We start from the raw sequence: 27353 nt of genomic DNA, 5'->3' as shown, positions 1-27353 counted from the left end.
GGGTGTTCAAAAAATCCGATAAATTCGAAAAACCGAATCGGGCCGAACTGAATTAATAATTTTTCGATCTGGTCCTTGTTTAGGGTCGTACTGGACCGGACCAGCCCGGACCGAATCATTACTATGTTATATAATATATATTTATATATATGTATATCATATCCTAAACCTAAATCAATTAAAATTCTCACGTGCCCCCTTTTTTTTTTTTTTTGTTCTTTAAATTTCTTAAATTTCTTTTTAAAAAAGTCAAATTTCTCTTTTCAAATATATCTCAATTTTCTTTCTTTTCCTTTCAAATATATCTCAATTTTTTTTTTTTTTTTTTTTGCGTATTATATCAATGTTAGTTGATATGTTATTTTTTAAACTCTGTCCCTTCTAAATTAAAATAAAATAAAGAGGAAATCAACTGAGATCGACAAATCGAACCGAACCAAATCGATTTTTCGTAATTTGGTTTGATTTAGTTCAATAAATATTATGGTTCGGTCTGATGTCAAAAATAATGATACCGTTATTATTATTTTTTGGTAGTCCTGGCAAATTAAGGGAAGGGCTACAAACACGAGTACACCTATTCTCAAAATTGGACATTCTATTGCCACTCGGGGATACAATAAATTCACAAATTGTAAAGAGGTTGTTACTGATAATTCCATTAATTTAAATATATATTTATAAAGATACATACACACATAATACATAAAACACATAAATATTGAATACACTTGGAGTACTACTAGTAGTACTATGTAGTACCTCTCTCCAACAAATATTTTTACTATTTTTCTTTATAGTAAAAAATAATAATTAATCACTAATTAGAGGTACAGTGGTACTTCATTTTCTATACTTCCGAGTTCCCAATGCTTTTCACAAGAAATCACTCGGTTCTGGTCAGCTTCTATATAAATTATATATATATATATATTAAAAAAGATTTCAGGGATCGGACAGAGATAAAGCAACTGTGGTGGTACGATGCGGTGGAGTTCACATCTGTGATATACGTATATTTGTTGATCAATCACTAAAATCTACGGTCACTGATGCTCTGGAGCGAGGACACGTCGGATTAGGTCAACGAGCAATTTCTGACTTCGAGTTGTAACCCAGTTGTTTCTCCATCTCCCAACTCAGCTTAGACGACACACCGGAATGCTTGGGCTCATAATCCTACACAAAAGTGGAAAAATGGACGGCTCAGATCGTTTGGTTTGATTACGTTGACCCGGAAACTTTTTGACTTTTTGAGACAGCAATTTTTCAACCGCGTTGCACGTGTGCCCATGTGTCCACGTGTGATGGGTACTTTTACGTACGTTACACGTACCTCGAGCTTGCACATGAGTTCGTGGGCAGTTTGGGCAGACACAATAATTTGACGGGCAGAGGGGGCAATGAAACCTTCATCAACTGCTTTGTCTATGAATGACAATAAGGAGTTGTAGTACCCTTCAACGTTTAACAAACCAACCTAGTGTCAAACGAAATGATTAATCAAAAGAGATCTCTATAAATTATGTGTGTGTATATATATATATATTGGAATATGTAAAAATAAATTACAAACATGCAAATGAGTATGATTTTTTTCCTGTAAATTATTTGCACGTATATGAATATTATGAATACATCTGTTCATATATAGTTATATAGAAATTCATGCGTGTGCATTTATACATGCTACTCATAAACATATTCTTTCAAGTTGAAGAACGTGGAGAAATGGTAAAACATACTGTACTAAAATAAAGCACATGGTACTGTATAAATATGTGAGTCACGGTTTCAAAATATGACACTTATTTTAGAACAGAGAAGAGAGTATATTATTAGAAAATTTGGAAAAAAAATATATATATATTTAAACGAAAATACCGGTTTATCATGGATTCCCAGCTGAGCCCAAGTAATGACTTCCAGGAGTTCTTCCAAGGTTCCATAGCCACCTGAAAATTAAAAATCATATTAGTAATATTAATATGAACTGAAATATTATCTGTTATATATGCAATAAATTATTCTAAGCAATGCAAGCTAGTGATAGCGACAATCACTATTGTATAAATCATATATTAATTTGAGCATATGAACCAAATTAGCAATGAAAATTCATGTATGAACTTGAATTATACAGGAAATTACCGGGAAGTGCTATGAAAGCGTCGGCGTGTCGAGCCATTTCAGCTTTTCTTTGGTGCATACCGGACACAGCTCTTACTTCTCCAATAGTCTCTCCAATAATCTTCAATCAATATAGACCTCAATTTAAAACATTATAGTAATAATAAAGAAAATAACATATATAATTATCAAAGAGCTCAAGCTCAAAATCGTTCTTTAACTTGTTTAATTAATGAAAAACCACAAAAACCACTTAATTTTAGACAACTTTGGTCAGACACATTACAAAATTCATAATATACAAATAATTACCTCTCTTGGCATAAGAGTTTTTGGAATAACCCTGCAAAATATATAAGGGTAAATAAGTGCACAGCTCAGATATATATAAATATACACACACACACACGTGTGTGTGTGTACACACAGAGAGTGAGGGAGAGGAATTCAGCAAATGAGTACCCTAACACGTGGCAACCACCATCATAGACAGCTTGAGAGACGAAACCCATCAAGCCAACGCTGCCTCCTCCATAGACCAAATCAATGTTCTTTAAAACCTGCCATTATTATTATTTTTTTTTTAATTTTTTTTTTTATATAAACATTTAACAATTTGACACGCAATTGAAATTCAACCAAAAACTCACAATTTGACAATTCAAAAAAATAAAACCACGTTACTCTTACTCATCACTAAACAATTGAATGTATTTTTCAATTACAATAATTAATTAAAACCTCTCACCAAACCCATCCAACTCAATCGTCCCTTCCCAAAGTAAAACAACCAAATTGCACTGAAAACAGAGTCCTCTGTTCTCTGTTTCAGAAAAAAAACAGAGGTCTTGACTCTGTTTTAATCCTTCATGAATAATTAAATCACAACTATATATATATATTTAAAATTCAAACAAACGTGCACAGCCACAATATTTTTACTAGAACTCTCAACCTCTCATTTAGAGGAGTCCTATCTGGACCAATGACCATTAGTTGTAAGTTGTAACAACATATATATATATATATATATATATATATATATATACATATACATGTGTGTATGTAGTTGTACCAGTTGTTTTCCGAGTTGTATAGCAGCAAGCTGGTAGCTGGGGTTCTTGCCGGGGCTGCTGCCGCAGAAAACACAGATACGTTTGAATCTCGACTTCACCGGAGAAGGTTGTTGCTGATAATTGTTTTCCATAAGACCAGAAGCTTTAGTTTCAGCTGCTGACTTTTTGTTTCAATGGGTGGTTTTGGTTTTTGATTTAGAGAGAGAGAGAGAGAGAGAGAGAGAGAGAGAGCAGTCAGCAATCTTTATGAAAGCCAAAAAGTGAGGGGATGGTGTTGTAATTGGTCCTTTTTTATATCCAAATCAATCCAATTCTTTCCATACATCTGTCATTTTCTCGTGATATATTCTAATAACTCGACTTGCAATTGAAGTTTAATATCAGTCACGTGTCTCGATAAATTCAGACGTGTTTTATAGTTACAAGTATTTTTAGTTTATAATTTTGGGTAAATTACTAGTGACTACTTTTGAAATTTGGATTACATTGTATAGGCCGTTCAATGTTGACACCCGTTCATTAGCGGACGGAAAGTGTCTTTTAAGTATATAAAAAGTTAATAATATTTTTATATTATAATAATATATTATATTTTATTTTATTATAAAAAGGGCAAAATCGTTATTTTATGAAATTTGGTCAACGAGTTTATCGCAAAGAAAACTGAGTGTCACCAAATCTCAGCAAAAGTTGAAGTAATAAACATTAGACGTTATTTTGCAAAAGTAATATATATATATATTATCTCAACAAAAAACAACTTACACAACCACATGCTTCTACAAAAAAAAAATAGGTTATTCTAAAAGCTACTGTAGATGAGAGACTTGTGAGCTTTTTCTATTGTCCATTTGAGTTGTTATTGTAAAGAAGAAAATCAAGAAATGCTATTTGTAGCAAATGTGTCATGAAATTATTATTAGTAAAAAATATGTTATTTGTTACGGGGATATATTCTATAAAATATTTTTTACAATTAAAGTGTTTTTAACTGCCTTTGACGATAAGATTGTTCTATTATAACTAAATAAAAATGTCTGTAGCGGTCCCATTATCAATTATTATATAGATAAACATAAAATGGAACAATCTGATAACACAAATGGGATAATTAATGGCATCTCACAATCAAAGTTATTGGGTGGACCATGGCAAATGGTCCTGCACAAATAATGATAGATCTGTTATGACGGTGTTATGGAGAGATGCACCAGCCCGTGGTAATTGGGCCACCCCTGGATCAGGAAGGTAGACATCAAACAACGGTACAAAAACTCAAAAAGGGACTAAATAGGATGGCTTTCTTCCAAGTATTAATTAACCGGCAAGCATGTCAATTTTTTCTATGATAGAGAGCTCGACATTCGGATATATTTAATTAATTTTATGTGAGTACAAATCAAATGAACTTGTCTGACTTTTGGACTATTTAGAGAGTTCGCTTATCTAATACATTTAATTAATTTTATGGGAGTATAAATCAGTCGGATTTTCGGACTACAAATCATTATTATTTTTACTTATTTAAAATCTCTATTTCCTAATTCTTTTTAAGGCTGTTTGATTTAGATTAACAAGTGAAGGAAAAATGGAGTTTAAACAAATTTCATTTTCATTGTATTATTACTAGAAAGAAAATGGAAAAAGAAAGAAATTATGAGCAAGAGTAAGAGAATAAAACCTGATACAATATCCCATTTCTTTTTTCTTTTTCTTGATTTTTGATATGTTTGAAAATAAATCAGTTTCTAATTTTATTTAAATAGGTGAAAAGAATAAGGAAAATAGTTTATCCCTCTGTTTTTTGTCCTTTTCCTCCAGGGTCACATACAAAAGATATTCTAAAACCAGCTAGCTTATATATTTCCCCAAATGTTGCAGAAAACAATGTGTGACCTTTTTTTAAAAAAATAAAACTAAAAATTGGTTTTTTTGTAACACTTTTTATTTTTCAATTTCAATAATTTAAATGAATATTGGTACTAGTGGTATCACATAGCAAAATTGGAATGTTATATATGATGTGCATATAGCCCTTTGATGAGTTTACAACATGGACATTTATCAACACACCCATAAAAATAAAAATAAAAATAATACAAAAAAAAAAAAAAGCTTTTAAATACAATTTAAGATGATAAAACACCACTATCAACAATATTAATTTATTTGACGATTTTAATTTAAATTATATAAAACAAACATAAAAATGAATGATATAAAATTAATAAAATTTAAATCATACAGAATAGAGAATAAAAGTCGTGAAGAAAATGATTCACCCGACAAATTTAGCCAGTGGTTGGATAGCACTAGTCTTGGGATGGTCCTTGAGAAGTATGCCTAGAAGTTTCTATATGGCAATTGGAGTGAGCTTTACACATATGAGTTTGTTAAATATTGGACTGACCTTTACACATCACAAATACAAAAAGGAATATAATATGCAATTGAGAGTGTTCAACTTGCAATTTGCTTCTCCAATTTGAAGTTGCCATATCAGGCAATAGACATACGACTTTCAACAAACAATCTCATTTATATTTATATATGTGTGTGTGTGTGTGTCTACGCCCACTTAGCTTGGTAAGGTCATAGGCCAACCATAATCATAATCCTAGTACAAAATAAAGTAAGCACTAATTTCTTTCTTTATTGCTTTTCTATCTCAGAAGATGATGAGATTTGAATCTTCATTATTATATAGTAATCTTCAAGTCACCACTAAATTAAAATATCAACCAATATAGTACTTTGTAACATCACAAGTAGTTTGTCAAAAAAAAAAAAAACAAGTAGTGAAGATATAATCAACTATATCACACCATTTTTAATAGTGAAAATTAATTTTTATCCTTTATTTGCATAAATTATATTGACCTTTTATGAAGTTGGAGGAATTATACATACGGATAAATCGTTCAACGTTTATAACTCTGACCTCCTTTAAATCTATTTCTTGAAGACTGAATAATAAATTTGAGTGTGAAAACTCAGTAATGCCATCATATTATAATAATATATTTATTATTTCACATTTTATATAGAGAAAGGAAAAAATTGTCATTTTATAAAATTTGATTAACAATTTTATCGAAAGGAAAACAATAAAAGTTTTGTTAAACATGTACATCAAATCGCAAAAAAGGTCAGAATAATAAATGTTAAACTGTTCTATTCGTCTATCATTTATTCAAACATTAGCGAAGTCAATTCAATTTACCGTTTATTTTAACGAAAAATTCAAGCCCTCACTTTGCTCCTACTAGCCATTTAAAAATATGGAGTAAAATGTTTTTGCACAAGAAGTGAAACTCAAATTGTCTCTGCACTGTCCTAAACGTACTGAGGTGTTGGTTGGTGGTCCTCCTACTCACATGCAAGTGCATGTGAGCCACAAAGCATTTTGGTTATGTACACTACACACCCACAAAACATCTATATATATATATATATATATACATATTGCGTATAACAATCCATAAATTCATAAGATAACCTGTTTCAATCAAAGTTGATTAAAACTCCATGAAATTGATAAGAGAGAAGGTTGCTTACTTTACACGGAACTCTTTTTTTTATTTATTTTTTGTTATTTTTTTTTTTTTTATGCATTTTTGCGTAAAAAATATATAATCAAACTGGTGTATCATGGAATATGCACATTTCATTGTTTCCTTTATGCCAACCGAATTAATTTGATTAATTATTGAGGACTCTTGGAATATTTCTCGACAAAGACATCCATAATTTATACTTTAGTTTGATTTGATTTCACAAACACAAACTTTATTATCTAAAAGTCTGACTAATTCAATTAAAACACAAAGGATCGAAAAACTCAATATCACTGTTCTTGAAATTTTAATTTGGAATCAAGCTTTGTTTTTGAAAAATCAGATTTAATTGTTTTTTTTTTGGTAAATAAATCATATTTAATTGTTATTATTATTATTTATGAGTTAAAGTGTAAAAAAACTCTCCTGTTATATACACAATGTTAAAAAAATGTCTCTGTTGTTAAAAAAAACACTCAGTATATTTTTCAAATTGAGCAAATAAGAAACTTTCTCAATTTGAAGACTAAAATACTTAAAATGCCCTTAAAGCAAAGTAAAAAAAATAAAAATAATACTTATATGCACAAATTTTATTAAGGATATTTTGGGATTCTTATTAAAATTTTAGTCAAAATTGATGATTAGGGGATAATTTGTTACAAAATTTCAAATTATAGAAATCTATGTGCACATAATATATACGAGGAGCGTTTCTTGAATTTTTTAAAAGTATAATTTCTTTTTTTTTGCACTTTACCTTTATTATTCTACATATATATATATATATATAATTAAAACATGTACAATATTTACTAATTAATTATGTTACTTACTATAGTACAAATTTTTTTTCTCAATAAAATATATTACCATTGACCCAATCAATTAACGTATTCAAAGTTTTTCTTTCTAAAAGTAGTGGATTCAAAGTTGCGATTGATTCGGACAGAATGTTTCCATCTTGCGTATACTCATTGAAATTATCTTGTTTTTTTTTTTTTGTCCCCCCTCATTAACAGGAATATTCTTCAATTCAACCCTTCTTATCCAAACCAAAGATCTTTTAATAGAAAACAGCACCCAACATGGTTAGTTGTTGGGTCAAGTTTGGAGCCCCAACTTAATTTTTACTTTATGGTATTATATATATAATATAATTTACAGTATCGGTCGCAATTGTGGTGTAATATAACGAACCATCATATATATATATATATATAAATTGTCCAAAGTTAGAGAGCGTCATGTCATGCATTAGCTTTCATATATCTCTATTCTCTCCAATCAATCACTTAAAATTTTTAAGATTCCTTTCGTTAACTTCTCAACTTAATTGATTAATTAGTGTGCTTTCTGTGGCTTAAAGTCATGCAAATAACCACGAACATGCACCATCCTTGTCTCTCTCGATCTACATGTATTGATTGTCTTTTTATAAGACTGACTAAAAACAAACTGGTTCTGTTATTCCAACTATTTTATTTCTTATCTATTAAAAGAGGGTTCCAAAGTCTTTGACTAATACATTTCTTATCCTTTATTTTTTGGGACGATTTAAATGGTCTACTACTACAAATAAATTATGTTGTATCATCAACAAGTTTGGCTCGATTTATTTATAGTTTGATTTGAGTTTGTTCTTTAAGTAGACAAACAAAACTGGAGCCTAATTTTTAACGTTATTTAATAACAAATCAAATTCAAGCCACATTGGGCTCGGTTGTATAAATTTGTGAACAATTTATATTAATGAATATAGGCTCGTATAAATATATTTTTATAAAATTTTATATGCATAGAGTCCAAATCCCATGCCTATGCCTCTCACATTCCAAGTTTATTTATGCGTGTATGCATATAATATAGAGTCCAAATCTGTTGTTGCAGTACCGTTTTCTAATTCATTGATATTTATTTTCAATACATTTATTCTATATTTCAAAACACAAAAAAAATGTTAAAACTATATCTAATGACGTTGAAAAAAGATTTCAAGACACTAAAACATCTGATTCTAAATTTCAATGGATAGAAAATTTGTTCTAAATTTTATACATTTGTTAAAATTTAGAATAAATGTGTTGAAATGTAGAATACGTATGTGAGAAAATTTTTGCAACACACTACAGCAGAGATTGGTTATAGTAGATGATCCAAACTCATACAATATATAGGGTTAAAAGTGTATGACTGGGTAAGCTGAAACCACGTGGCATCGTGTCGGAGGGGACTCGGGAAACTTAAAATGACCACAACAAGTGAAATTTTTCTAAAAAAGTAGTTGTCATGTTAATTAAAAATAAAAAAATAAAAAAATAAAAAAAATTCATTCAAAGCAATCCACTTGATTAAGAGTGTTCGGAATTTAGGAGGAAGAGATTAAGTACACCAAACTTTTGATAATATTTATATAATTCTATTAGTGGTAGGACAGAAATTAGGGAATGCATATTAGTTTTTGGGATTAAATAAAGCACTTTATAATTAAAAAATAATGACAAGGAAGAATGTGTTTTTGACTGTACGATTAAAGAATTACTCCTTGCTCAAATTAATTTAATTTGTTGAACACTATAGAGGGCTTCATTTCACTTGCTATTTTATAATTTAAAAGCCTTTATTGGTCCCAAATCTCAATAATAATAATAATAATTGTACAAGAATTACAAGAGAAAATTGAATTGACCTTTGGATTCAATTTAATAATTGTACAAGAATTACAAGGGTACTTGAGTTTTTTTTTTTTTTTTTTTGGGGGTAAGTAAGTTTGTATATATAAAAAAAAATTGTATAATATTTACAAGGGGCATACCGGAAGAGTAAAAATAAAATAAAAGGAGAGAAAAAAACTAGCCCATTAAATATGGGCCAAGAGTCCAAAAACATAAAATCAAGACCTACTCAGGCCCATTCAATTTGAAGAGCAAGAAATTTCAGCGAATTGGGGCATGTATCAAATCCAAAAAAAATTTCATTTTTTTTTTTTTTTTTTTAAGGTAAATTTCAAAATATATATATGTGAGCCAAACATATGTACAAGACCAGGAGTTAGCCCAATGCTAACAAAACATTACAAGCCCAAGATTCAACTTGACCCATGAGCCCAATATACAACATGCCCGCCCAATAATAAAAAAATTGGCCGTTGGGAGGCCAACACCACCCTGAGTGTTGATAGTGGACAAGATCTCCTCAGTCCCTTCCCCTGTGGTCTGGTGGTTTCGCCGGTGGTCGTATGGTCGGAGATGGGAGTTCCCATTCGTAAGCTATTCTTCTAGCATTCATTGGGTCCCTAATCGTTGATGAGTGCAGCTTCCATCTTATTGGTTCCAAGGTTTGATGAAGAACTGAGTTCGCATGGAGAGATTTTTTCTTGAAGATCCTCCTGTTACATTCGTTCCAAATGTTGTAAACCAGTGAGGCCAATCCCATTTTAGAAACCGTATTGTTGTAGAATCCAGAATTTCGTCTCCATTGGTAGGATGCCTATGCAATTAGATTCGACCATGAGGAGGGCAGTATAGAACCCACATCCTATTTGTAAAAATGTCCACAAGGGTTTGACAAAAATGCATTTGAAGAACAGGTGGTCGTGGGATTCCAATTCATTGTTGCAGAGGACTCAAGTTTGATGTGTGCAGTGCATCTCCTATTCAGGGTTGGGAGACGATGTTGTATAGCAACCCGTAATGTGAAGGAATGTTTGGGAATCAATGGTTTCGCCCAAACCAAATGTGCCCATGGGAGGGTGAGTAGATGGTGGTTCACTGTTTGGGCAATTGAAAATGTCCCTGAAGATGATGGACACCAAATGACCTTATCCCGTTTATGTGGATTTGGTGTTGGAAGGCTGAGTGTGGTGATGGCAGGGGAAAACAACCACCGGAGTTGACAATAAAGGAGCAAAGTTTGGTCATACTATCATAGCTTGAGTCACTGATCTGTTGGGGAGAGACAAGCTGGTACAATGGTCCTAGGTGACTCCAATTGTCAAACCAAAAATTGGAATTACTTCCATTTCTAATTTCAACCGTGACAAAAGGTTTAATAGTAGCCCTGAGATTGAGAAGCCTCCTCCAATTCCAAGAGCACTGTCCAGGGATCTTTACTTCCCAAATGATTCTTCCTTTTAAGAGATAAGTGTTGATATACCGAACCCAGAGCATTTCCTTATAATTAATGATATGGAAAAAGTGTTTCATGACAGCAACTTCATTACATGTTTGATAGGTTGGGGAGCCCAAGACCACCCGCTCTTTTGGGAAGACAACAAGTGTCCCAATTTACTTTATCTCCAGTCGTCTTGAGTGATGGACCAGACCAGAGGAAAGCCTTGAAGATGCTGTCCGATTTAGTGATAATGCTCTTTGGAAGGACAAACTTTGAACTCCAGTACATTCGCGTGGAGAATAGCACAGCTCTGATCAACTGCAATCTGCTTTGCATTTGCTTATGTCTTCTTGAAATTAAATCATTTGAGCATTTTTATTTTTATTTTGAAAGTTTAGTTATATTTAGTTATTCTCTTGCTCTGCATTCACTTCCAGAGAAACCCTTAAAACACTTGCCGTTGCATTTCTTGAAAGTTTGCCACTTGTTAAAATAGAATACTGAAAATTGATTTCGATCAAAGCTTAGACTGTCAGTTGTAAATCTTAATGTGCTATATATTAATGAAGGTGATATATGCTGGTCTTGTGGTGGTGCAGACGTCACAATCTGGTTACTTTTTGGATTTGTGGTATTTTATATATTCCTTTCATTTGATAAACAGTTAAACATTATGCTTACTTCAGTCCTGCAAACACTGAACTTCTTGTACTGGATGGCAGGTTCCAAATATTGTACTTGCGGCAGCGGAAACATAGAGGGAGGTTAAAGAACTGAAATTTTCATTTTACAAACATAGGTTTGTTGCTATCAACTAATTAATTCTCTCTCTTTCATCTACACACATCTATATATATGTGTGTATGTATCTTTGTATTGTACGTTTTCTCTTGCTGTACCCATAAACATAGCTGAACTTGAGAGTTTGAGTTCCTGTCTTTTCAATTCCATGAACTTAAAGTGTTTTTGCTTTTTCATGAACTTAAGAGCTTCCTCTATGTGTGTGTATAAATGTATCTTTGTATTGTACATTTTCTCTTGCTGTATTCATTAACACAGCTGAACTTGAGAGTTTGAGTTTCTGGCTTTTCAATTCAATGAACTTAAGAGTTTTTTCTTTTTCATGAACTTAAGAGTTTCCTCTTTTAAAGTTGTTGCTAGCCGTATTATTTGTCACATTATTTATTTATTTTCTCTTCTAGTAGCTGATTTTATATGTTTAAAAAATAAATTGTGTCCACCAAAAGTACAATTGTTTCCTCAAGGATGCTCGGATGGGTCCAGTTATTGGCTATTACCTTGTGAATTTTTGATATGATTCAGACATTTGATAAATCTTTTTGTGTATCTTATCTTTCTTCTCAATGTGACCAAATTTATATATCATCATTCTCTATTGGAATGGGAGTAGTTCCTTGGGTGATAATGTCTGAGGTACTTGAATAACCGTTAAATTCCTCATTTTGTAAGTACTTCTTTGCACCATTTGACTATGGATCTAACATTTTCCATGGCTAATTAGTTAAGAAGTGTATTCCATTTCCAGTTTTCTTCCTCTCCATTGGATAGAATTTGTATTTTCTGTCTTAATCAAATATGTTATTTGTGAATGCCTGTAAAACTGACGGCAGCACTTAAGTTTTCTCTTTCTTTCCCTTTATTTTCTTGGAAACCAAATGAAGAGTCGAGAAAGTTATTAAACTTCATCTAATTTCTTCCCCTGGAAGCTGTGAGTTTGGTGGTGCTAGTAAACTGGTTAGGTGCTTGGGCAGTCAACTACACTTTCAACTTTCTTTCTGAACTTTATCACATAAATCATGATAATGATAGGTTTGGATTGTTTAACAACTGATTCTACATGTTTTGGACCTTTTTTTCAGTTACATTTTCAGTGTTCTCTGGATTTTGCACTCTCAATGTCCTATTCGTGGCAAAATAGTACCTAGAACCAAGGAAAAAACAATCGAAGAAATTTAGGTATATATCTATCAACTCATTCTCAGCATCAACCATTGGTTCTCGTTTGGATTACTGCTCTATAGGAATTTTTCAGTAACTTTGAGTAATCTTTATTTGAATTTCTGACATTCCTCTTACTTGTACGACTTTCTTTGATTGGTGCTCAATTGCTCATGTTATGACTTCCAATTAAGTTTGCTAGTTGTGGCCTATAGTTTACTATGTTGATGTCATATATCTAATAGACTGCTTTTCAGCTTCGGTCTGTTTTGCTTTTATCTTGCTTTATGCTTAAATAGTTTGTTGAAATATAATTCATTTTTCCGGTTCATGTAAATTTTGTTTGGATTCAATAGACATAGGGTAAAGTGCAAATAACCCCCCTCAACTTTACTCTCTTTCTCAAAGAGCCCCCTTGAACTTTTATTTTTAAAGAAAACCTTCTAAACTATTCTAATTTTTGCAAAATAAACCAGGGGACACTGTTCCAGTTCATTTTGTCAATAAAATGAAGGTTGTATTTTGAAAATGACCGTTTTACCCTTATTACTGTTACAATATGAAATCAATAAAAAGCCCTAATTAAATCCTAATATGCTAATCCCTGCCACATCTCCATCTTTCTATACAGCTCTCATCCTCTACAAAACTATCAAGATGGTGTATATATATATATATACACACACACACACACACCATAATGTCTATGTTATATGGGCATAACATATTTTAGAATATGAGAATGGCTAAACCTAAGATTTTGGGAGAAAATGAAGGTTGAAGCTGTGTTAATAGAAGACAGAAATAGAAATTGAGATTTTGAAGGGGCTTAGCAATCACAAGAGAGAGAGAGTGGGTGTGAAAAGATTATGCAAAAAAGTCAGAATTTTTTGAGGCAATGGGATGTATTTACGTTACAATTGGAAATTGAAGATAGACTGAAGTGTTGGGATTTATATGCCCTGGCATAATAAATTCTTATTTGGATTATAGTGACATATATTCCTGACGTTTTTAAAATATTTATGTTTTATACAATTGGTGAATTCAATGTATTATGTTTCGATTCATTATAGAATTGATAATGTCCACTTGATTGCAAGAGATATTTATATATGTATGTGATGGCAATCAATACATGATTATAAATAGTAATCATAAATTGTTCATAGTCGCTAATTATGGATGGACTCATAATTAATTAAGATTTGAACTGGATCCGCGTTAGGTTGAGATATATTGCGAGAGCCATCGTATTCATTTGTTCCCTATCACTGTCATGGCATTTGACTCTTAAGTATGAGAAAAGTATAAACTCTTTTATTAATTAATAATTACTTTGATTTGTTCGGCGGATACTTCGGGATCCTTAGATCGACACTTTGGGTAGTTGTGTAATTAATAGTTCGAGAGTTATATTTTCAATATTTGTATCATTGCTACTTGTATTTATTTTGTATTGATTATGATTGATCACAAAGTAAATTCGAAGGCCTTCATGTGTTTTTAGACAAAATGATTTATTATATATTTATTTATTTAAATTATTATTTTTGTCAAACAAATGTTTTATTGTGATCGAGCCAGAGATAATCAATGGCACCAAAATAAATATATTAATTAAGTAGTCGGATTGATGACTTTATTTATCTGATAACTAATTATGCATAGAGGGGTCAAAGTGCAACATTGACTTAGAGGTTATTTATTATTTTATTGGAATTCAATTAATTTCTTTTAGTGGAGTAGAAATTAATTTATGAATTAATTGAATTGGGTTCATGGACTGGGCCAATTATTAATTCATTGTAGCCAATAAAATAATAAGCCCAAATGATTCTCACTCATAGCCCAACTTGATATTGGAATCCTATTAGATTTGAGACATGTGAATTAGAGATTGAGAATGATTTATTGTTTCCTTTTCTTTATCTTTATATTGCCTATATATATACATGGTTTATGTATATTTTAGGTGTGATTTTTGGAAGAAAGAAAAAGGAATACATTTTCTCTCTCTAGAAAATTAGGGTTAATGTTTTCATTTAATGGAGGCTCCCACAAGCCTAGTTTTCCAAGGCCATTCATAGAGGCTTATAAGTAATTCCTAAAGGTAAAACAATTACCAAGAAGATGGAGATCCAAGGAGAAGGCATCTTGCTAAGGGATCTACAATAAGTGAGAACATTTACTTTAGAGGAAAGATTTAAAGGTTTACTCAGACCTTTGATGTAAGTATTCAATCTGTTAATTGAATGATACATCATATTTTATTTTTGCATAAAACTTGTCTCTATTTGATGAATCAAGATCTGTGAATGAAAATCCCTCGAAAAGTTTTTAAAACTAGCACGTTTCCAACAGTGGTATCAGAGCATGGTTTGGTTCATTATTAGATATCATGTTTTGATCAAAATTCATCATTCATGGATCCAATTTTGATATGCATATATTTATTTATTGATGTATGTTGATGTATGAATTAATATATTGATATATATATTGATACATGATGATGTATGTATAATTGTGAATGGATGATGATGTGTGTTTGGGCCATGGATGAAACTTATGGGTATATTGAATGTAATTTTATCTTTGAATGAATTTAATTAAGGTTTTGATTTAGCCGTTTGAAAGTTTAATGATGTAATTTAATTTTTTCCATTGTATTTCAAATTGTAAATTTATTTAAAGCCGTGTAATCTTCATCAAAGGATGCTATGAAGTTTCAAGAAGGTCCAAAAGGGTTAAATTAGCCTTCAGAAATTTTTTGGGATTTTTTAGAAAATTTTCAGAATTTTTCTGGAATTTTTAGGGCTAAATTTAATTTTCTGGAATTTTTAAAACTTTTTTCTAAAACTATTGGCGGTTTTTCGGCGACCGAAGTCTCGCCGCCGACGAGGGTAGCGCCGGAATATGGCAACTGATCCGGTGCGGCGCGGTATACCATGCGCATGCACCAGCAGCCGTAGGAGGGAGATCGGTGGCAGGAGATGATTAGGTGAACCGCGGCAAGGATGCATCCCATGTGCCTTCAATGAACAGGCGCGTGGTGCTTACGCGTAGAGGCAGCCGGCACCAATGTTTGACTAAGCGTGTGGGATCACGCGTTTATGTGGCTGACGCGCCTTCTAGGCGCGTGCAGGCGCGTGGTGGCGCGTGCCTACGCATGCCACGCGCCGCAACATCCTCCCAGCGTGTGCAAGCGCGTGGCACGCGCTGGAGACTTCTAGAGGTGCGTCCAGGTGCGTGTAATCTTATCTGGGCGCGTTCTAAGCGTCGTTTTGCTTCTCCAGGCACGTACAAGCCTCTACAGGTGTTCACAAGCCATTGATTGACCTTTGCGTAATACTTAGAGCAATTAAGTGTTAAAAGCTAAATTCATTGGCCATGTTATTTGCTTTTATCTGTTGTTTATTTAATTTATGTGATGCATGAAATAATTTAATACTGATTATTATTGTTCATGCATTGGATCCATGATTTATTATCTAAATGGCTTGATTTATATTAATTAAATTATGAAGATAAATTGGATTTGATTGCTAATTAATTTGAGGGCATTTATTGGGAAACGAATTTTTTTTTTTTTTTTTTTTTTTTTTTTTTGTAAATTATTTTAATAGAATGCCTCAAATTAAATATTAGTGAATCATTTAAAATCCAGATATTTTCTAAATTTAATTGGATTAAAATCAAGGCGTTTTACATGTATTAAATAATGAATAGAAAACCCTAATTATGAATGATTAAAAATTGAGTGGGGGCGGGGATTTTTATACATTACCCCATGGCCTTCGTTATTATAACCATTGTAATTATATCTTAAAAAATAAGGCCCCACGCATGATTTAAAAAGTCTTAGTATTACAAGAATGATTGTCTCATGAAAATAAAAATATTAAATATTCATTATAATTAGATCTTTAAAAATAAGGCCTTACGCATGATTTAAAGAATCTAGATTATAATAAAAAAGATATTTAATGTTTTATTTTTCGTTGGAGCATTAATGACGTTATACACTCAATCTAAAATCAATAGTGTTAGCTCCCCAACGGAGTGGTTTACACTAGGTGATTTTAGAAAGGCTAAACCTAATCGGGAATCATTTCATATAGATAGACAAGGCATTGTTTTAAGAGATATGAAAATGATGGGATTTGCCCGCCAATAGCAATAATGAACTTCGCCAACCGAATAAGTTATTAGCGTATTGGTTATCCGATTTTTCATGTAGTGGTTAAGGGACCCACATATTATTATTTTAATGAAAGTGCTCACCTAATAGCAAATAAATCCCAACAATAGTAATAATGAACTCCTCCACCAGGATAAGTTATTGACGTATTGATTGTGTGATTTATTATACTACGGAGTTGAAGGACCCACATTAGTTAAAAGGGAATGTTCACCAATAGTGATAATGAAATCTTATTCTATTGAGATTTATTATACTATGTGGTTGACAAACTTATTTTAATTTTAAATATGCATAATAGTATTAATAATTCACCTTGAATATTATATGAATACATTTATATTCAGATTAATTATGTATAATTCTTTTTTATCTGCTTGCTTACATATTCAATGTATTTGGACCTCATTTTTATTGACTGGAAAAGGAACTTAGATATTTTATTCATAATGTAGTAGTACAAAATACATTTACTACTCCTAAACCTAATCATTTTACTTTAAGATACCCAAGAGAACATTAATGTTTTTAATAAGTGAAATAAGACAAATGATAGGACTTGGTGCAATATTTTAGAGTTTATCTCGAATACGCTCCAAAGCTAACATTTGCATTATTTTATTTTCTTCAAGCATCATGTTAATGAGATATTTTGGTGAGATTATATAGAGTTTATGCGTTAGTACTGTGTTAGGCTTGATTACTATTGAGATAGTCTAAAGAATTCAAGTAAGAGATCGTATTTTGAAAATGATTGTTTATTATTTAAAAATTTAACTGGAGGTCAATAAGGCTGACTTGGGTGGTAAGTTTTAAGTTGGCATGATTATTGCGTTGTTACCAAACTCGTTTGACTCTTTTAGAGTGAACTAAATAAGGAACCAGTTTGAGTTCACACACGCTAATATTCTTATAGAATTGGTAATAGATAAATGGATAATCAAAAGTATAGACATTCCTATCAATCTAACATAATCTATACCATCTTCTTCTAGGCCCAAGTGGAAGGGCAAAGGAAAGACAGAGGATGATAATAGGATTACGCTAACACAAAACATGGGTATTCAAAAGGTTAAATGGAATAAAGCAGTGTATGTTGAGGGCAAAGGAAACTGTTTCTTTTGCCGCTGACTAAGACACTGAAGGACGAACTGTCTAAGTAATGACGTGGCATAGGAAAATATATATTTAATCATTGAGCCATATTATGTGGTTGTATCTATTAATTCCTGATAGATAGATTCTGGAGTCACTAAACATGTTTACAATTTGTTGCAAGGATTTCAAGAATCCCAAAGTCTCGATGATATGGATATATATTTGTACTTGACCTGATGTCAAGGTTGTAGCTAAGTCAGTAGGAGTATTACATCTGAAATTAGAGAGTATGAGGATATCAGTATTAGAGAACTATCTTTATGCACAGATGTTAGACGCAATCTAATTCTTGTTTCACTTTCGATTTATAAAAACTGTATTGTTATTTTGTAAAACTGGTTTTATAAAATTGAATAGATGTGCGATTGCTTCTGGTGCATTGAAAGATGGTTGATATACTATAACCACAAGCTCTTAATATTTGAAGGATGTAGAAACTAATGTTGCATCTTCTAGATTGAATGTTAAGAGAAAATTTGTTATTCCTGACTCATTATATTTTTAGTGTCTATTTTTGGGTTGTAATCAGTCAAAATGAGATTCAAAGATTGGTCAAAGAAGGTTTATAACCTAGTGAGGCAGGGAAACCTAAACCAACTTGTGAATCCTGTTTTGAAGGATAGATAACCCTAATGGCTTAATCTGCCAAATAAAATAGACATAAAGAACAATTGGAGTCGGTACACACAGACACGTGTGGTCTTATGAATATCAAAGGAAGATTACTAACGTTTTGGATAAATTTATCTGATGCGACGCGAGTCTTAAACTTTTGGTATATTCTGAAAGTGTCAAGACTGATGTGGAGCACATATCAGATAAACTTATCAAAACAATTCGATCTGATTGTGGATATGAGTATTTCTTGGGATAGTGCAAAGACTATATAGTCAATAAGGGTGCTGTGTACTAGTTTTCCGGAATTGAAGCCCAATGAATCGAGGTGTCAAATAGGAATAACAGAATTCCGCTTAACATAGTTAGATCTATGATCAACTATGCTACATTATCTCTTTCATTTTAGAGGTTAGCCTTAACAATATCAATGCACACTATGAACTGCATTCCATCTTAGTTTGTCTCAAGGATACCATTAGAGCTGTGTTTTTTTACTAAATCTTAGTTTAAATCACATGCACATATGGGGTAGTCTAGCACATGTGCACTTGATATGGACAAGTAAGTTGGAAACAGATCATACGCATGATAGATTTGATAGCTACTCTAAAGACACTTGGATGGATTATTTTATGATCTCAATGATAAAAGTTGATTGTATACACTCACTGTTTATTTATAGGAGGATCATATTATGAATCGCATACCTAGTAGCATAATGTTAGAGAATATGGTATGAGTATCAGATGTACCACATATGAACACACTTATTATAGAGATTAAGAATTATATATGAATTCTCTATTGATGCGTCAGCATCATCTAGTACACAAATTCCTGCATCGGTACATTATTGTAGTGGGAGGATTATCATCCAATCTGACATAATCATGTTTTTAGGTGAGACCTTTACGGACATCATTGTTAAACATGAGTTGGACCCAGTAAGCTACACAGAAGCCTGAACCGATATGGATATAGATCATTTTGACAAGTTGCTATGAAATCAGAGTTAGAATCTATATATTCTAATAAAATCTGGGATCTTGTAGAACTTTCTAGTAGGGTGATACCTATGGAAGACAAGTTAATCTACAAAAGGATACCAGAAGATTTCTTAATGAATGAACCATGTGCGCATAGGGTAATATCATTATTTTTCTAATTCTATATATTGTTGACATCCTACTCATTTATAATGATGTGGAAGCTTTGTCATCATTAAAAAAAAAAAGAAAAGGTAATTGTTCAATTATTTTGAAATGATGGATCTTCAAGATGTAAGCTATATTCCTAGGATCAAGCTTATGCAAGATCAGGTTAAAAGAAAAATAGGCATATCTTAATAATCCAAATTGATAAAGTTTTGACCAAGTTTGGTATGCAAAACTCAAAGAATGAGTTCTTGCGTTATTGACATGGATTGCTCTCTCTAGTAAGTACTTTTCTAAGACTGACAGAGGAGATTGAACAAATGAGACTGGAACAATATGCTTCGGCATATGGGAGTCTCATATATGCCATAGTCTATACCAAACAGGACATCCGCTACATAGTAGTGATAGTTAGTAGATATCAGTCCAACCCTGAACTTGATAACTGGTCTGTTGTGAAAAATATCATTAAGTACCTTAGGAGAACCAATGATCTCATACTCATTTATGGATGTGATGATATGGTCCTAGTCAGGTATGCTAGTTCTGATTTTCAATCAGAAGTAGATACTATGAGGTTCATGACTTAGTGTATATTCACTCAATGGAAGGGAAATCAGTTAGCAGATTGTTAAGCAGATTTCAACTGCTGACTCAAACCTGAAGGTGGAGTACATTGCAGCCTTAAAAGGCAGCAAATGAAGCCTTTTGGTTTGATCTCACTGATGTAGAGGTTGTGGATCATACTAGCCTGCCTATCGAGCTATATTGCGACAATAGTGCGGAAGTAGTCCAAACTAATGTCCCAAGGTTCCATAGAGGAACAAGGTACACTGATAGGAAAGTATCATGTCCTACATGATATTGTCCGGCAAGAAAATGTACTCGTGACTATAACATTGCGTTGGAACACAACTTTGTTGATTCATTAACAAAGGTGTTATCGATCAATAGTTTTGATCAACACCTGGATAACATTGGAGTTAGATGCAATTTGAATTGGCTATGAGGGCAAGTGGGAGCTGTTGGGATTTATATGCCCTGACATAGCAAATTCTTATTTGGATTATAGTGACATACGTTCCTGACGTTTCTGAAATATTTATGCTTTATACAATTGGTGAATTCAATGTATTATGTTTCGATTCAATGAATTCAATCATCCTAATTTTTCTTGGAAAAACCAAGGGGAGGGCTCGAACTCTTCCCAAGGCGGCTTTCAAGGGAAATACATTCCACCTCCATTTCAAAACCAAGGATCCCAAGGTTCAAGACCGTATAACTCACAAGGAAATCAATTTGCTAGTTCTCCTTTTCCTAACCAATCATATTCTCAAGGAAATTCTAGAGGTTCCGCTTTTGAGGAAAAGGTTTTAAATGCTTTGGGCACTCTAGAAGCAAATACTCAATTGTTGCATTCTCATTCTCAATCAATTGCCAAGCTAGAAACCCAAGTAGGGCAAATAGCTGAAACACTTAATGCTATAGAGAAGGGAAAGATGCACATGAATGCCCCAATCAAACAACAATGTGCTGTAGAAACCAAATCCTCATTGGAAGGGCATAATGTTGAGCATGTCAATGCGGTAACAACCTTGAGAAGTGGTAGGGTAGTAGACGATCAAGTTAGAATGCCTAATGAAGAGAGTGAACCGGTACAACCTCAAGTTGTCACCCGTCTCGTTCCACACACTATTCCTCCTTCATTGCATGTGCATGATCTTGAGAATGAGAAGCCCTCAAATTGTGAGTTGAAAGATGATTTCCAAAGAGATTCATTGAAAACAGTGTTGAAAAATGTGTTTGAGAAAAGTTCTTTGAAAAATGTTATTCATGATTCTTCTTTGAAAAGTGATTTGAAATCCAATGAATTGAACAAGTCCAATGCTGAAAATTCTTTGAAAGAAAATGCTGAAAAAGTTTTTGAAAAAGCTCCATTTCCGAACGCCTTGAAAGGGTCCATTTCAAAAGAAAGGTAAAAGACCAAGAACAATGAGATAATGGATATGTTTAGGCAAGTCACAGTCAATCTTCCACTTTTGGATGCAATTAAGCAAATTCCGGCTTATGCTAAATTCTTGAAGGACTTATGCACCCAAAAGCGGAAGAACAAGAGCCAAACATCAAAAAAAGTGGTCTTAACCGAACAAGTGAGTTCCATTCTACAACACAACACTTTGCCAAAGTTTAAGGACCCCGGTGCACCTACAACATCTTGTGTCATTGGTGAACATGTCATCAACTGGGCACTTCTTGACTTAGGGGCTAGTGTTAACCTTCTTCCCTATTCGGTTTATGTCAAATTGGGCCTAAGTGAATTGAAACCGACGTCGGTGGTTTTACAACTTGCCGACCGATCCATTAAGAAGCCTAGGGGGATAATTGAGGATGTGTTGATTAAGATTGATAAGTTCTTCTTCCCGGTTGACTTTGTCGTCATTGACACGGAACCGGTGCCCAATCCAAAGAACCAAATTCCTGTTTTCCTTGGCCATCCTTTCTTGGCAACCACAAATGCAAACATAAATTGTAGGACGGGGATAATGAAGATTTCTTTTGGGCACATGAGAGTGAAGTTGAACATCTTTAACCCCATACCCAATCCATTTGACAAATATGAGGAAGATGTTAATATGGTAGAGGAATATCATGATCTTGCTTGTGAAAGGAATGAGCTTTTATGCATGAACAATGTTTCAAAGCCTTCATCTTCATCTTCAGCATTGCATGCAAGAAAAGTGATTTCGAACTCTTGTTGTGAAAGGGCGTGGAAGCCCAAGGAAAGTTTTGACAAGGAACTTAAGACGTCTTTTGAGTTTACCCCAACAAGTTCTTCTAAGAACCATTTGTTGGGAGTGACTTGAAACATCTCTCATCCTAAAAAGGAGGGGATGCATTGCAAGATCTTTGATCCGGGTTAAAAGAACCCTAGGTCTTGCTAGAGACGTTAAAGACTAGCACCGAAATTCGTAGGATGTCAAAACCCTATTCCTCCCTCATTTCTATCTTGCATTTTGATTCTTGTGAAGTCTAGATACTGTTTTTGTGGTTCATATACCTTGGAAGGAACTGAGTAAGGGATTGCATGAGCATTGAAGTCATTTTGAGCATTTAGGCATAATTTCGATCGATCCAAGTTTTGGTTCGATCGATCGAACATTGGTTCGATCGATCCAACTATGGACTCGATCGATCCAGCTCTCATTTTGCACCCAACACTTAGAAAAATTTTGGACCTGCATCCAAATTCCAAAATGCATGCTCTCGGGATCTCCAAATTTTCAAAAGTTCGATCGATCGTAAACCATTTCGATCGATCGAACTACCTTTCGATCGATCCAACATGTGGTTCGATTGATCATGAGTCCCAACACTTAGAAAAATTTTGGACCTGCATCCAAATTCCAAAATGCATGCTCTCGGGACTTTTCAAAATTTTTCATGTTCGATCGATCGAATTCCAAGTTCGATCGATCCAAGGTTCCAACACGTGTCAACTCTTGAACCCTTAAACTTGTACATTCTTTATCCTCTTCGATCGATCGAAATCTTTCTTCAATCGATCGAAATTTGCATCTCATTAATTTAATTTCCTTTGATTTTTCAAAATTCATTCAAAAAAAAAAAAAAAAAAAAAAAATCCAAAATTTCAAAAAAAATGCCATTAAGAGTGGAGACCTAAGTTCGATCGATCGAACTCCATCTTCGATCGATCGAACTCTGCATATCGTGTTTTTAAAATATAACCGAGTTGGATCGATCCAACTTTAAAAGGAAACCGACCCCTAGTCTCCCTCTTCTCTCAATCTCATCCTAATCCGGCAAAAACCCAATTCCCAATCATCTTCCCCATCTCCGGCGAGCAAATTCCGGCCAACTCAAGCCTTATTTTCACCGCGGCTTCGCCCCCTCTCTCTCATCTCATCTCTCTCGGTTTAGAGGTAAACCGAATGCAATTTTCTTGATTCCAAGCTTAAATTGATGCATGTTATTGATTTTCTATGTCGAATCATGTTATAAATGTGTAAATCGTCCATTATTGAAGCTTGAATTTCTTGTTACATGAGATACATATACATATCCATTCGGCCGAACCAAATTGGGGATTGTGATGTGATTTGTGGAGTTTGGGGAGTGTTTGGGTGTTGAGGATTGGATGTTTGGTGTGTAGATGGGCCCACAAACACGTTTGTGTGGGCCCCGTGCTCTAGATCTCATAGATCTGTGACTTTTCAGATTCGGCATTTGCACAGTTCGATCGATCGAACTTGTGCTTCGATCGATCGAAGTAGTGAACTTCATTTCATTACCTTCGATCGATCCAATCTTGTGCATTTTCATGCTTCGATCGATCCAAGTGTTGGATTGATGCAATTCACTTCGATCGATCCAACTTTTGAACATTTTTTACTTCGATCGATCGAAAATTTTCGGTGATCGATCGAACTTAAAGATTGAAAAGTTCGATCGATCGAACTTTCAAAGATCATACATACACACTCCATTCATCTTATGTCGTCTTCATGCTGTATTTATATGCACAATGCCTGTGATATTTCACATTGGATGCATTTCATACCTACACTGCTTAGCATGACTCACATTTCATTATTATCATAGATTAATGTCATCCATATTTTGTCTATCTTATTTGACATACATGTTTCTATTATGCACTTAAATTCTTATATATCTGGCACTGACTTATATATTGAAATTTTCTTGTCTTTTTACAGATCATGCCTCCGCGGTACAAGAGTACAGCCAGGAGATCTTCGAGGCCACAGCGACTCCGCAGACATATACGGCCCAGGATAGAGATGGTTGCAGAGCCATCTCATGCTCAGGAGGAGCCCGCACAGGCTACTCCCCCTCAGTCCCCATCCCACGAGGCTGAGGAGGGAGCTGACCACGTGCCATCTACATTCCAGGCTCCTCCAGCCTTCACACCATCACCTTCTCCTACGCGCCATCAGGCAGATGCAGCCGCCATGCCATCACCGCAGCCACCTCTACCGGCTCAGCGCCGTGACCAGTTGCTGCCGAGATATGCAGCCATGATCGTGGCTCAGGAGTCGTACTTCGATACTGAGTACTTCTCCGAGTCTATCTTGACCTGGTCTGGCTATCGGGATATCATGCAGCGGGGCCTCTCAGCCATCTTTGCCCCAGTCACTGGCCTAGTATACTCGCGACTGGTGCGGCTATTTTTTCAGCATCTCCAGCCCTTGCCACGATCTACCGTGGAGATGATCACTACACTGGACGGCCACGAGATTGTCATCACAGTTGACACTCTGGCCCGTGCTTGCCGGTGCCCACACCGGTGTCCACCTGAGCTTGCAGAGACATACCCGAGGCTGCATAGGCCTTCATTTTCTGACATGGCTATCTCCTTGACAGGCCATCATGCCGGTGGTCAGACATTCGCCACCAGGACCTTCTTGCCTGACGACCTCTGGTTCATCGACACAGTTCTCTTCCAGAACATTTACATGGCGGGCCACAAGATCCAGAGGCGTCATGACTACTTGACAGCTCTTTACGCTTTTTACAAGGGCTGCTGGGTATCTATCCCAGTCCTCATCTGGAGCGTGATGAGGTTGCTGTATGATTCTTTCATTTCCAGGAAGGACCCTAAGCGGTCCAAGGTCCTGCCCTTCGGATACCTCATCACGCAGATCCTTCTTCACCAGCGCTACAGAGTGCCCCTAGATGAGGAGCCCCTTGCACGGTCCAGCTTCTATAGGAGGAGCTACTGGAATAAGAGCTACAATGCTCTTATTCGGAGTCTTCAGGAGCCAGCTGTAGAGGCAGCAGCTGAACTAGAGGAGGAGGAGGCAGCCCAGGCACAGCCGGCACCTCCAGCAGCAGCAGATATCGCAGCGGACGACGCACCAGTCGGTCCAGCTACCGATCGCATGGACATTGACCTGGAGCGACCTGCGGAGGAGTATGCCGATGCTGCAGATGATGCTGATGCCGATGATACCAGTGATCGAGCCGCTGCTCAGGAGCGAGTTCGGGAGTCTTCTTCAGAGGCATCTCTGCCTGAGTCTCTAGTTCCCACTCCCGGATTCGGAGCACGCTTGCAGACACTGGAGGAGGACGTAGCAGCCATGCGAGCTGACATCACTGCCCACCGAGCTGAGTTCACCTCTTTCAGGGCGGATGTCATGGCTTGCTTTGCCAAGCTCTCCAGCCGACTCCCTGCACCTGCACCCGCACCTGCACCTCCAGCCACTACAGATCTTCACGATCAGGCCTCCTGAGACTCCACTTCCAGTTGTTCTATGCTTTTATTTCTTTTATTCTGGATCTGTATTATACTGTCACTGTTACTGTATTATACTTTACGGCCGGTCTGTCGGCTTTATTATTTTATTGATGTACCTGCACTTTATATTCTCTATATATTGCTTTTTGATTATGGATGTCTCTTAGTATTTCATATTTGTATGTTTGACTCCATCAGGTACACCACAGTGACTTCAGTGAGAGAGTGCTGCCCAATTTTTCAGGACCACTCTTACACCTCTCTCTCTATTCTCTATTTATCCTATTTTACAATTGTATGTCCACTGTGCACTGATTATCCTATCTCGTTATCTAATGAGTTTATCCGAGTGCAAACTTTTCAGGACCACAGTTTATCCCAAGTTTGGGGGGGCCATGCCACCCACTTTGGATACTTCTATCCCGATCATTCATGTCTAAAGCACTGGTATACTCTTTCCTTTATTCTCTTCACACATTGAGGACAATGTGCAGTTTAAGTTTGGGGGTATTGGTGTATGTTTCAGTGTTACTTTAAAATTCAAATTTTGAGCATGTCTTGTGTATTTGAGGGATATTTCTATACTTGGTCCATTTCTAGCTATGATTTTGATCTTTTGAGGACTATATTGCTTAAAATTTAAAAATTGCTTGACTTGAGAGTCCAATACTCCTTGTATGCCTTGAGGATGCCATTTAGGAGTAAATTTTTCAAAAGATTGATATCTTGCTTGCATTTGTGGTCCACATCATCCTGAATTTGTGATTGTTTTGAGATTCATTCTAGGATTCTACACTAGCACCGGTGCACACTAGCATTCATTTGTGGGGTACATGCTTTGTTGATTATTGAATTGGTTATATCTCAATTGGGCTAGTAGTGCATTGAAAGCTTTCATTCTTGATAAAGGTGGATAACAACCCCTTTTCATTGAGTAGCCGGGATTCTTGCCTCATTAAGCAGTGAACTTCTCGCGCCGAAAGGTGGAGGGCCCAAACTCTAGGTTAATAATTGATTATTATAAAAAAAAAAAAAGTTGCAAAAGCAATAAAAGTGAGGACTTCTCCCAAAAGGTGAGAAGTAGGAAATGATTAGATGGTTGTTGTC

At 34.6% G+C, this 27353-nt stretch overlaps 1 protein-coding gene across 1 annotated transcript; it reads right to left on the bottom strand.

The window, feature by feature from the left end:
* Positions 1-624: 624 nt before the first annotated feature.
* Positions 625-3446, bottom strand: LOC132279638 (cytokinin riboside 5'-monophosphate phosphoribohydrolase LOG1-like). Its single transcript, XM_059781664.1, has 7 exons — positions 3206-3446; positions 2593-2690; positions 2443-2473; positions 2152-2251; positions 1885-1955; positions 1337-1480; positions 625-1179 (listed from the first exon to the last, which is right to left on the bottom strand). Exons 1-7 carry the CDS (start codon positions 3335-3337, stop codon positions 1084-1086), a joined length of 672 nt encoding a protein of 223 aa, XP_059637647.1. The 5' UTR covers positions 3338-3446; the 3' UTR covers positions 625-1083.
* Positions 3447-27353: the final 23907 nt, after the last annotated feature.

Source organism: Cornus florida, unplaced genomic scaffold (genome assembly GCF_030987335.1).
Source record: "Cornus florida cultivar Cherokee Brave unplaced genomic scaffold, ASM3098733v1 CherokeeBrave_3.0.0_Hap2_Chr10, whole genome shotgun sequence".
Lineage (NCBI taxonomy): Eukaryota > Viridiplantae > Streptophyta > Magnoliopsida > Cornales > Cornaceae > Cornus > Cornus florida.
Note: the sequence above shows the minus strand (reverse complement) of the source record. Positions and strands in the feature narration are given on the sequence as shown.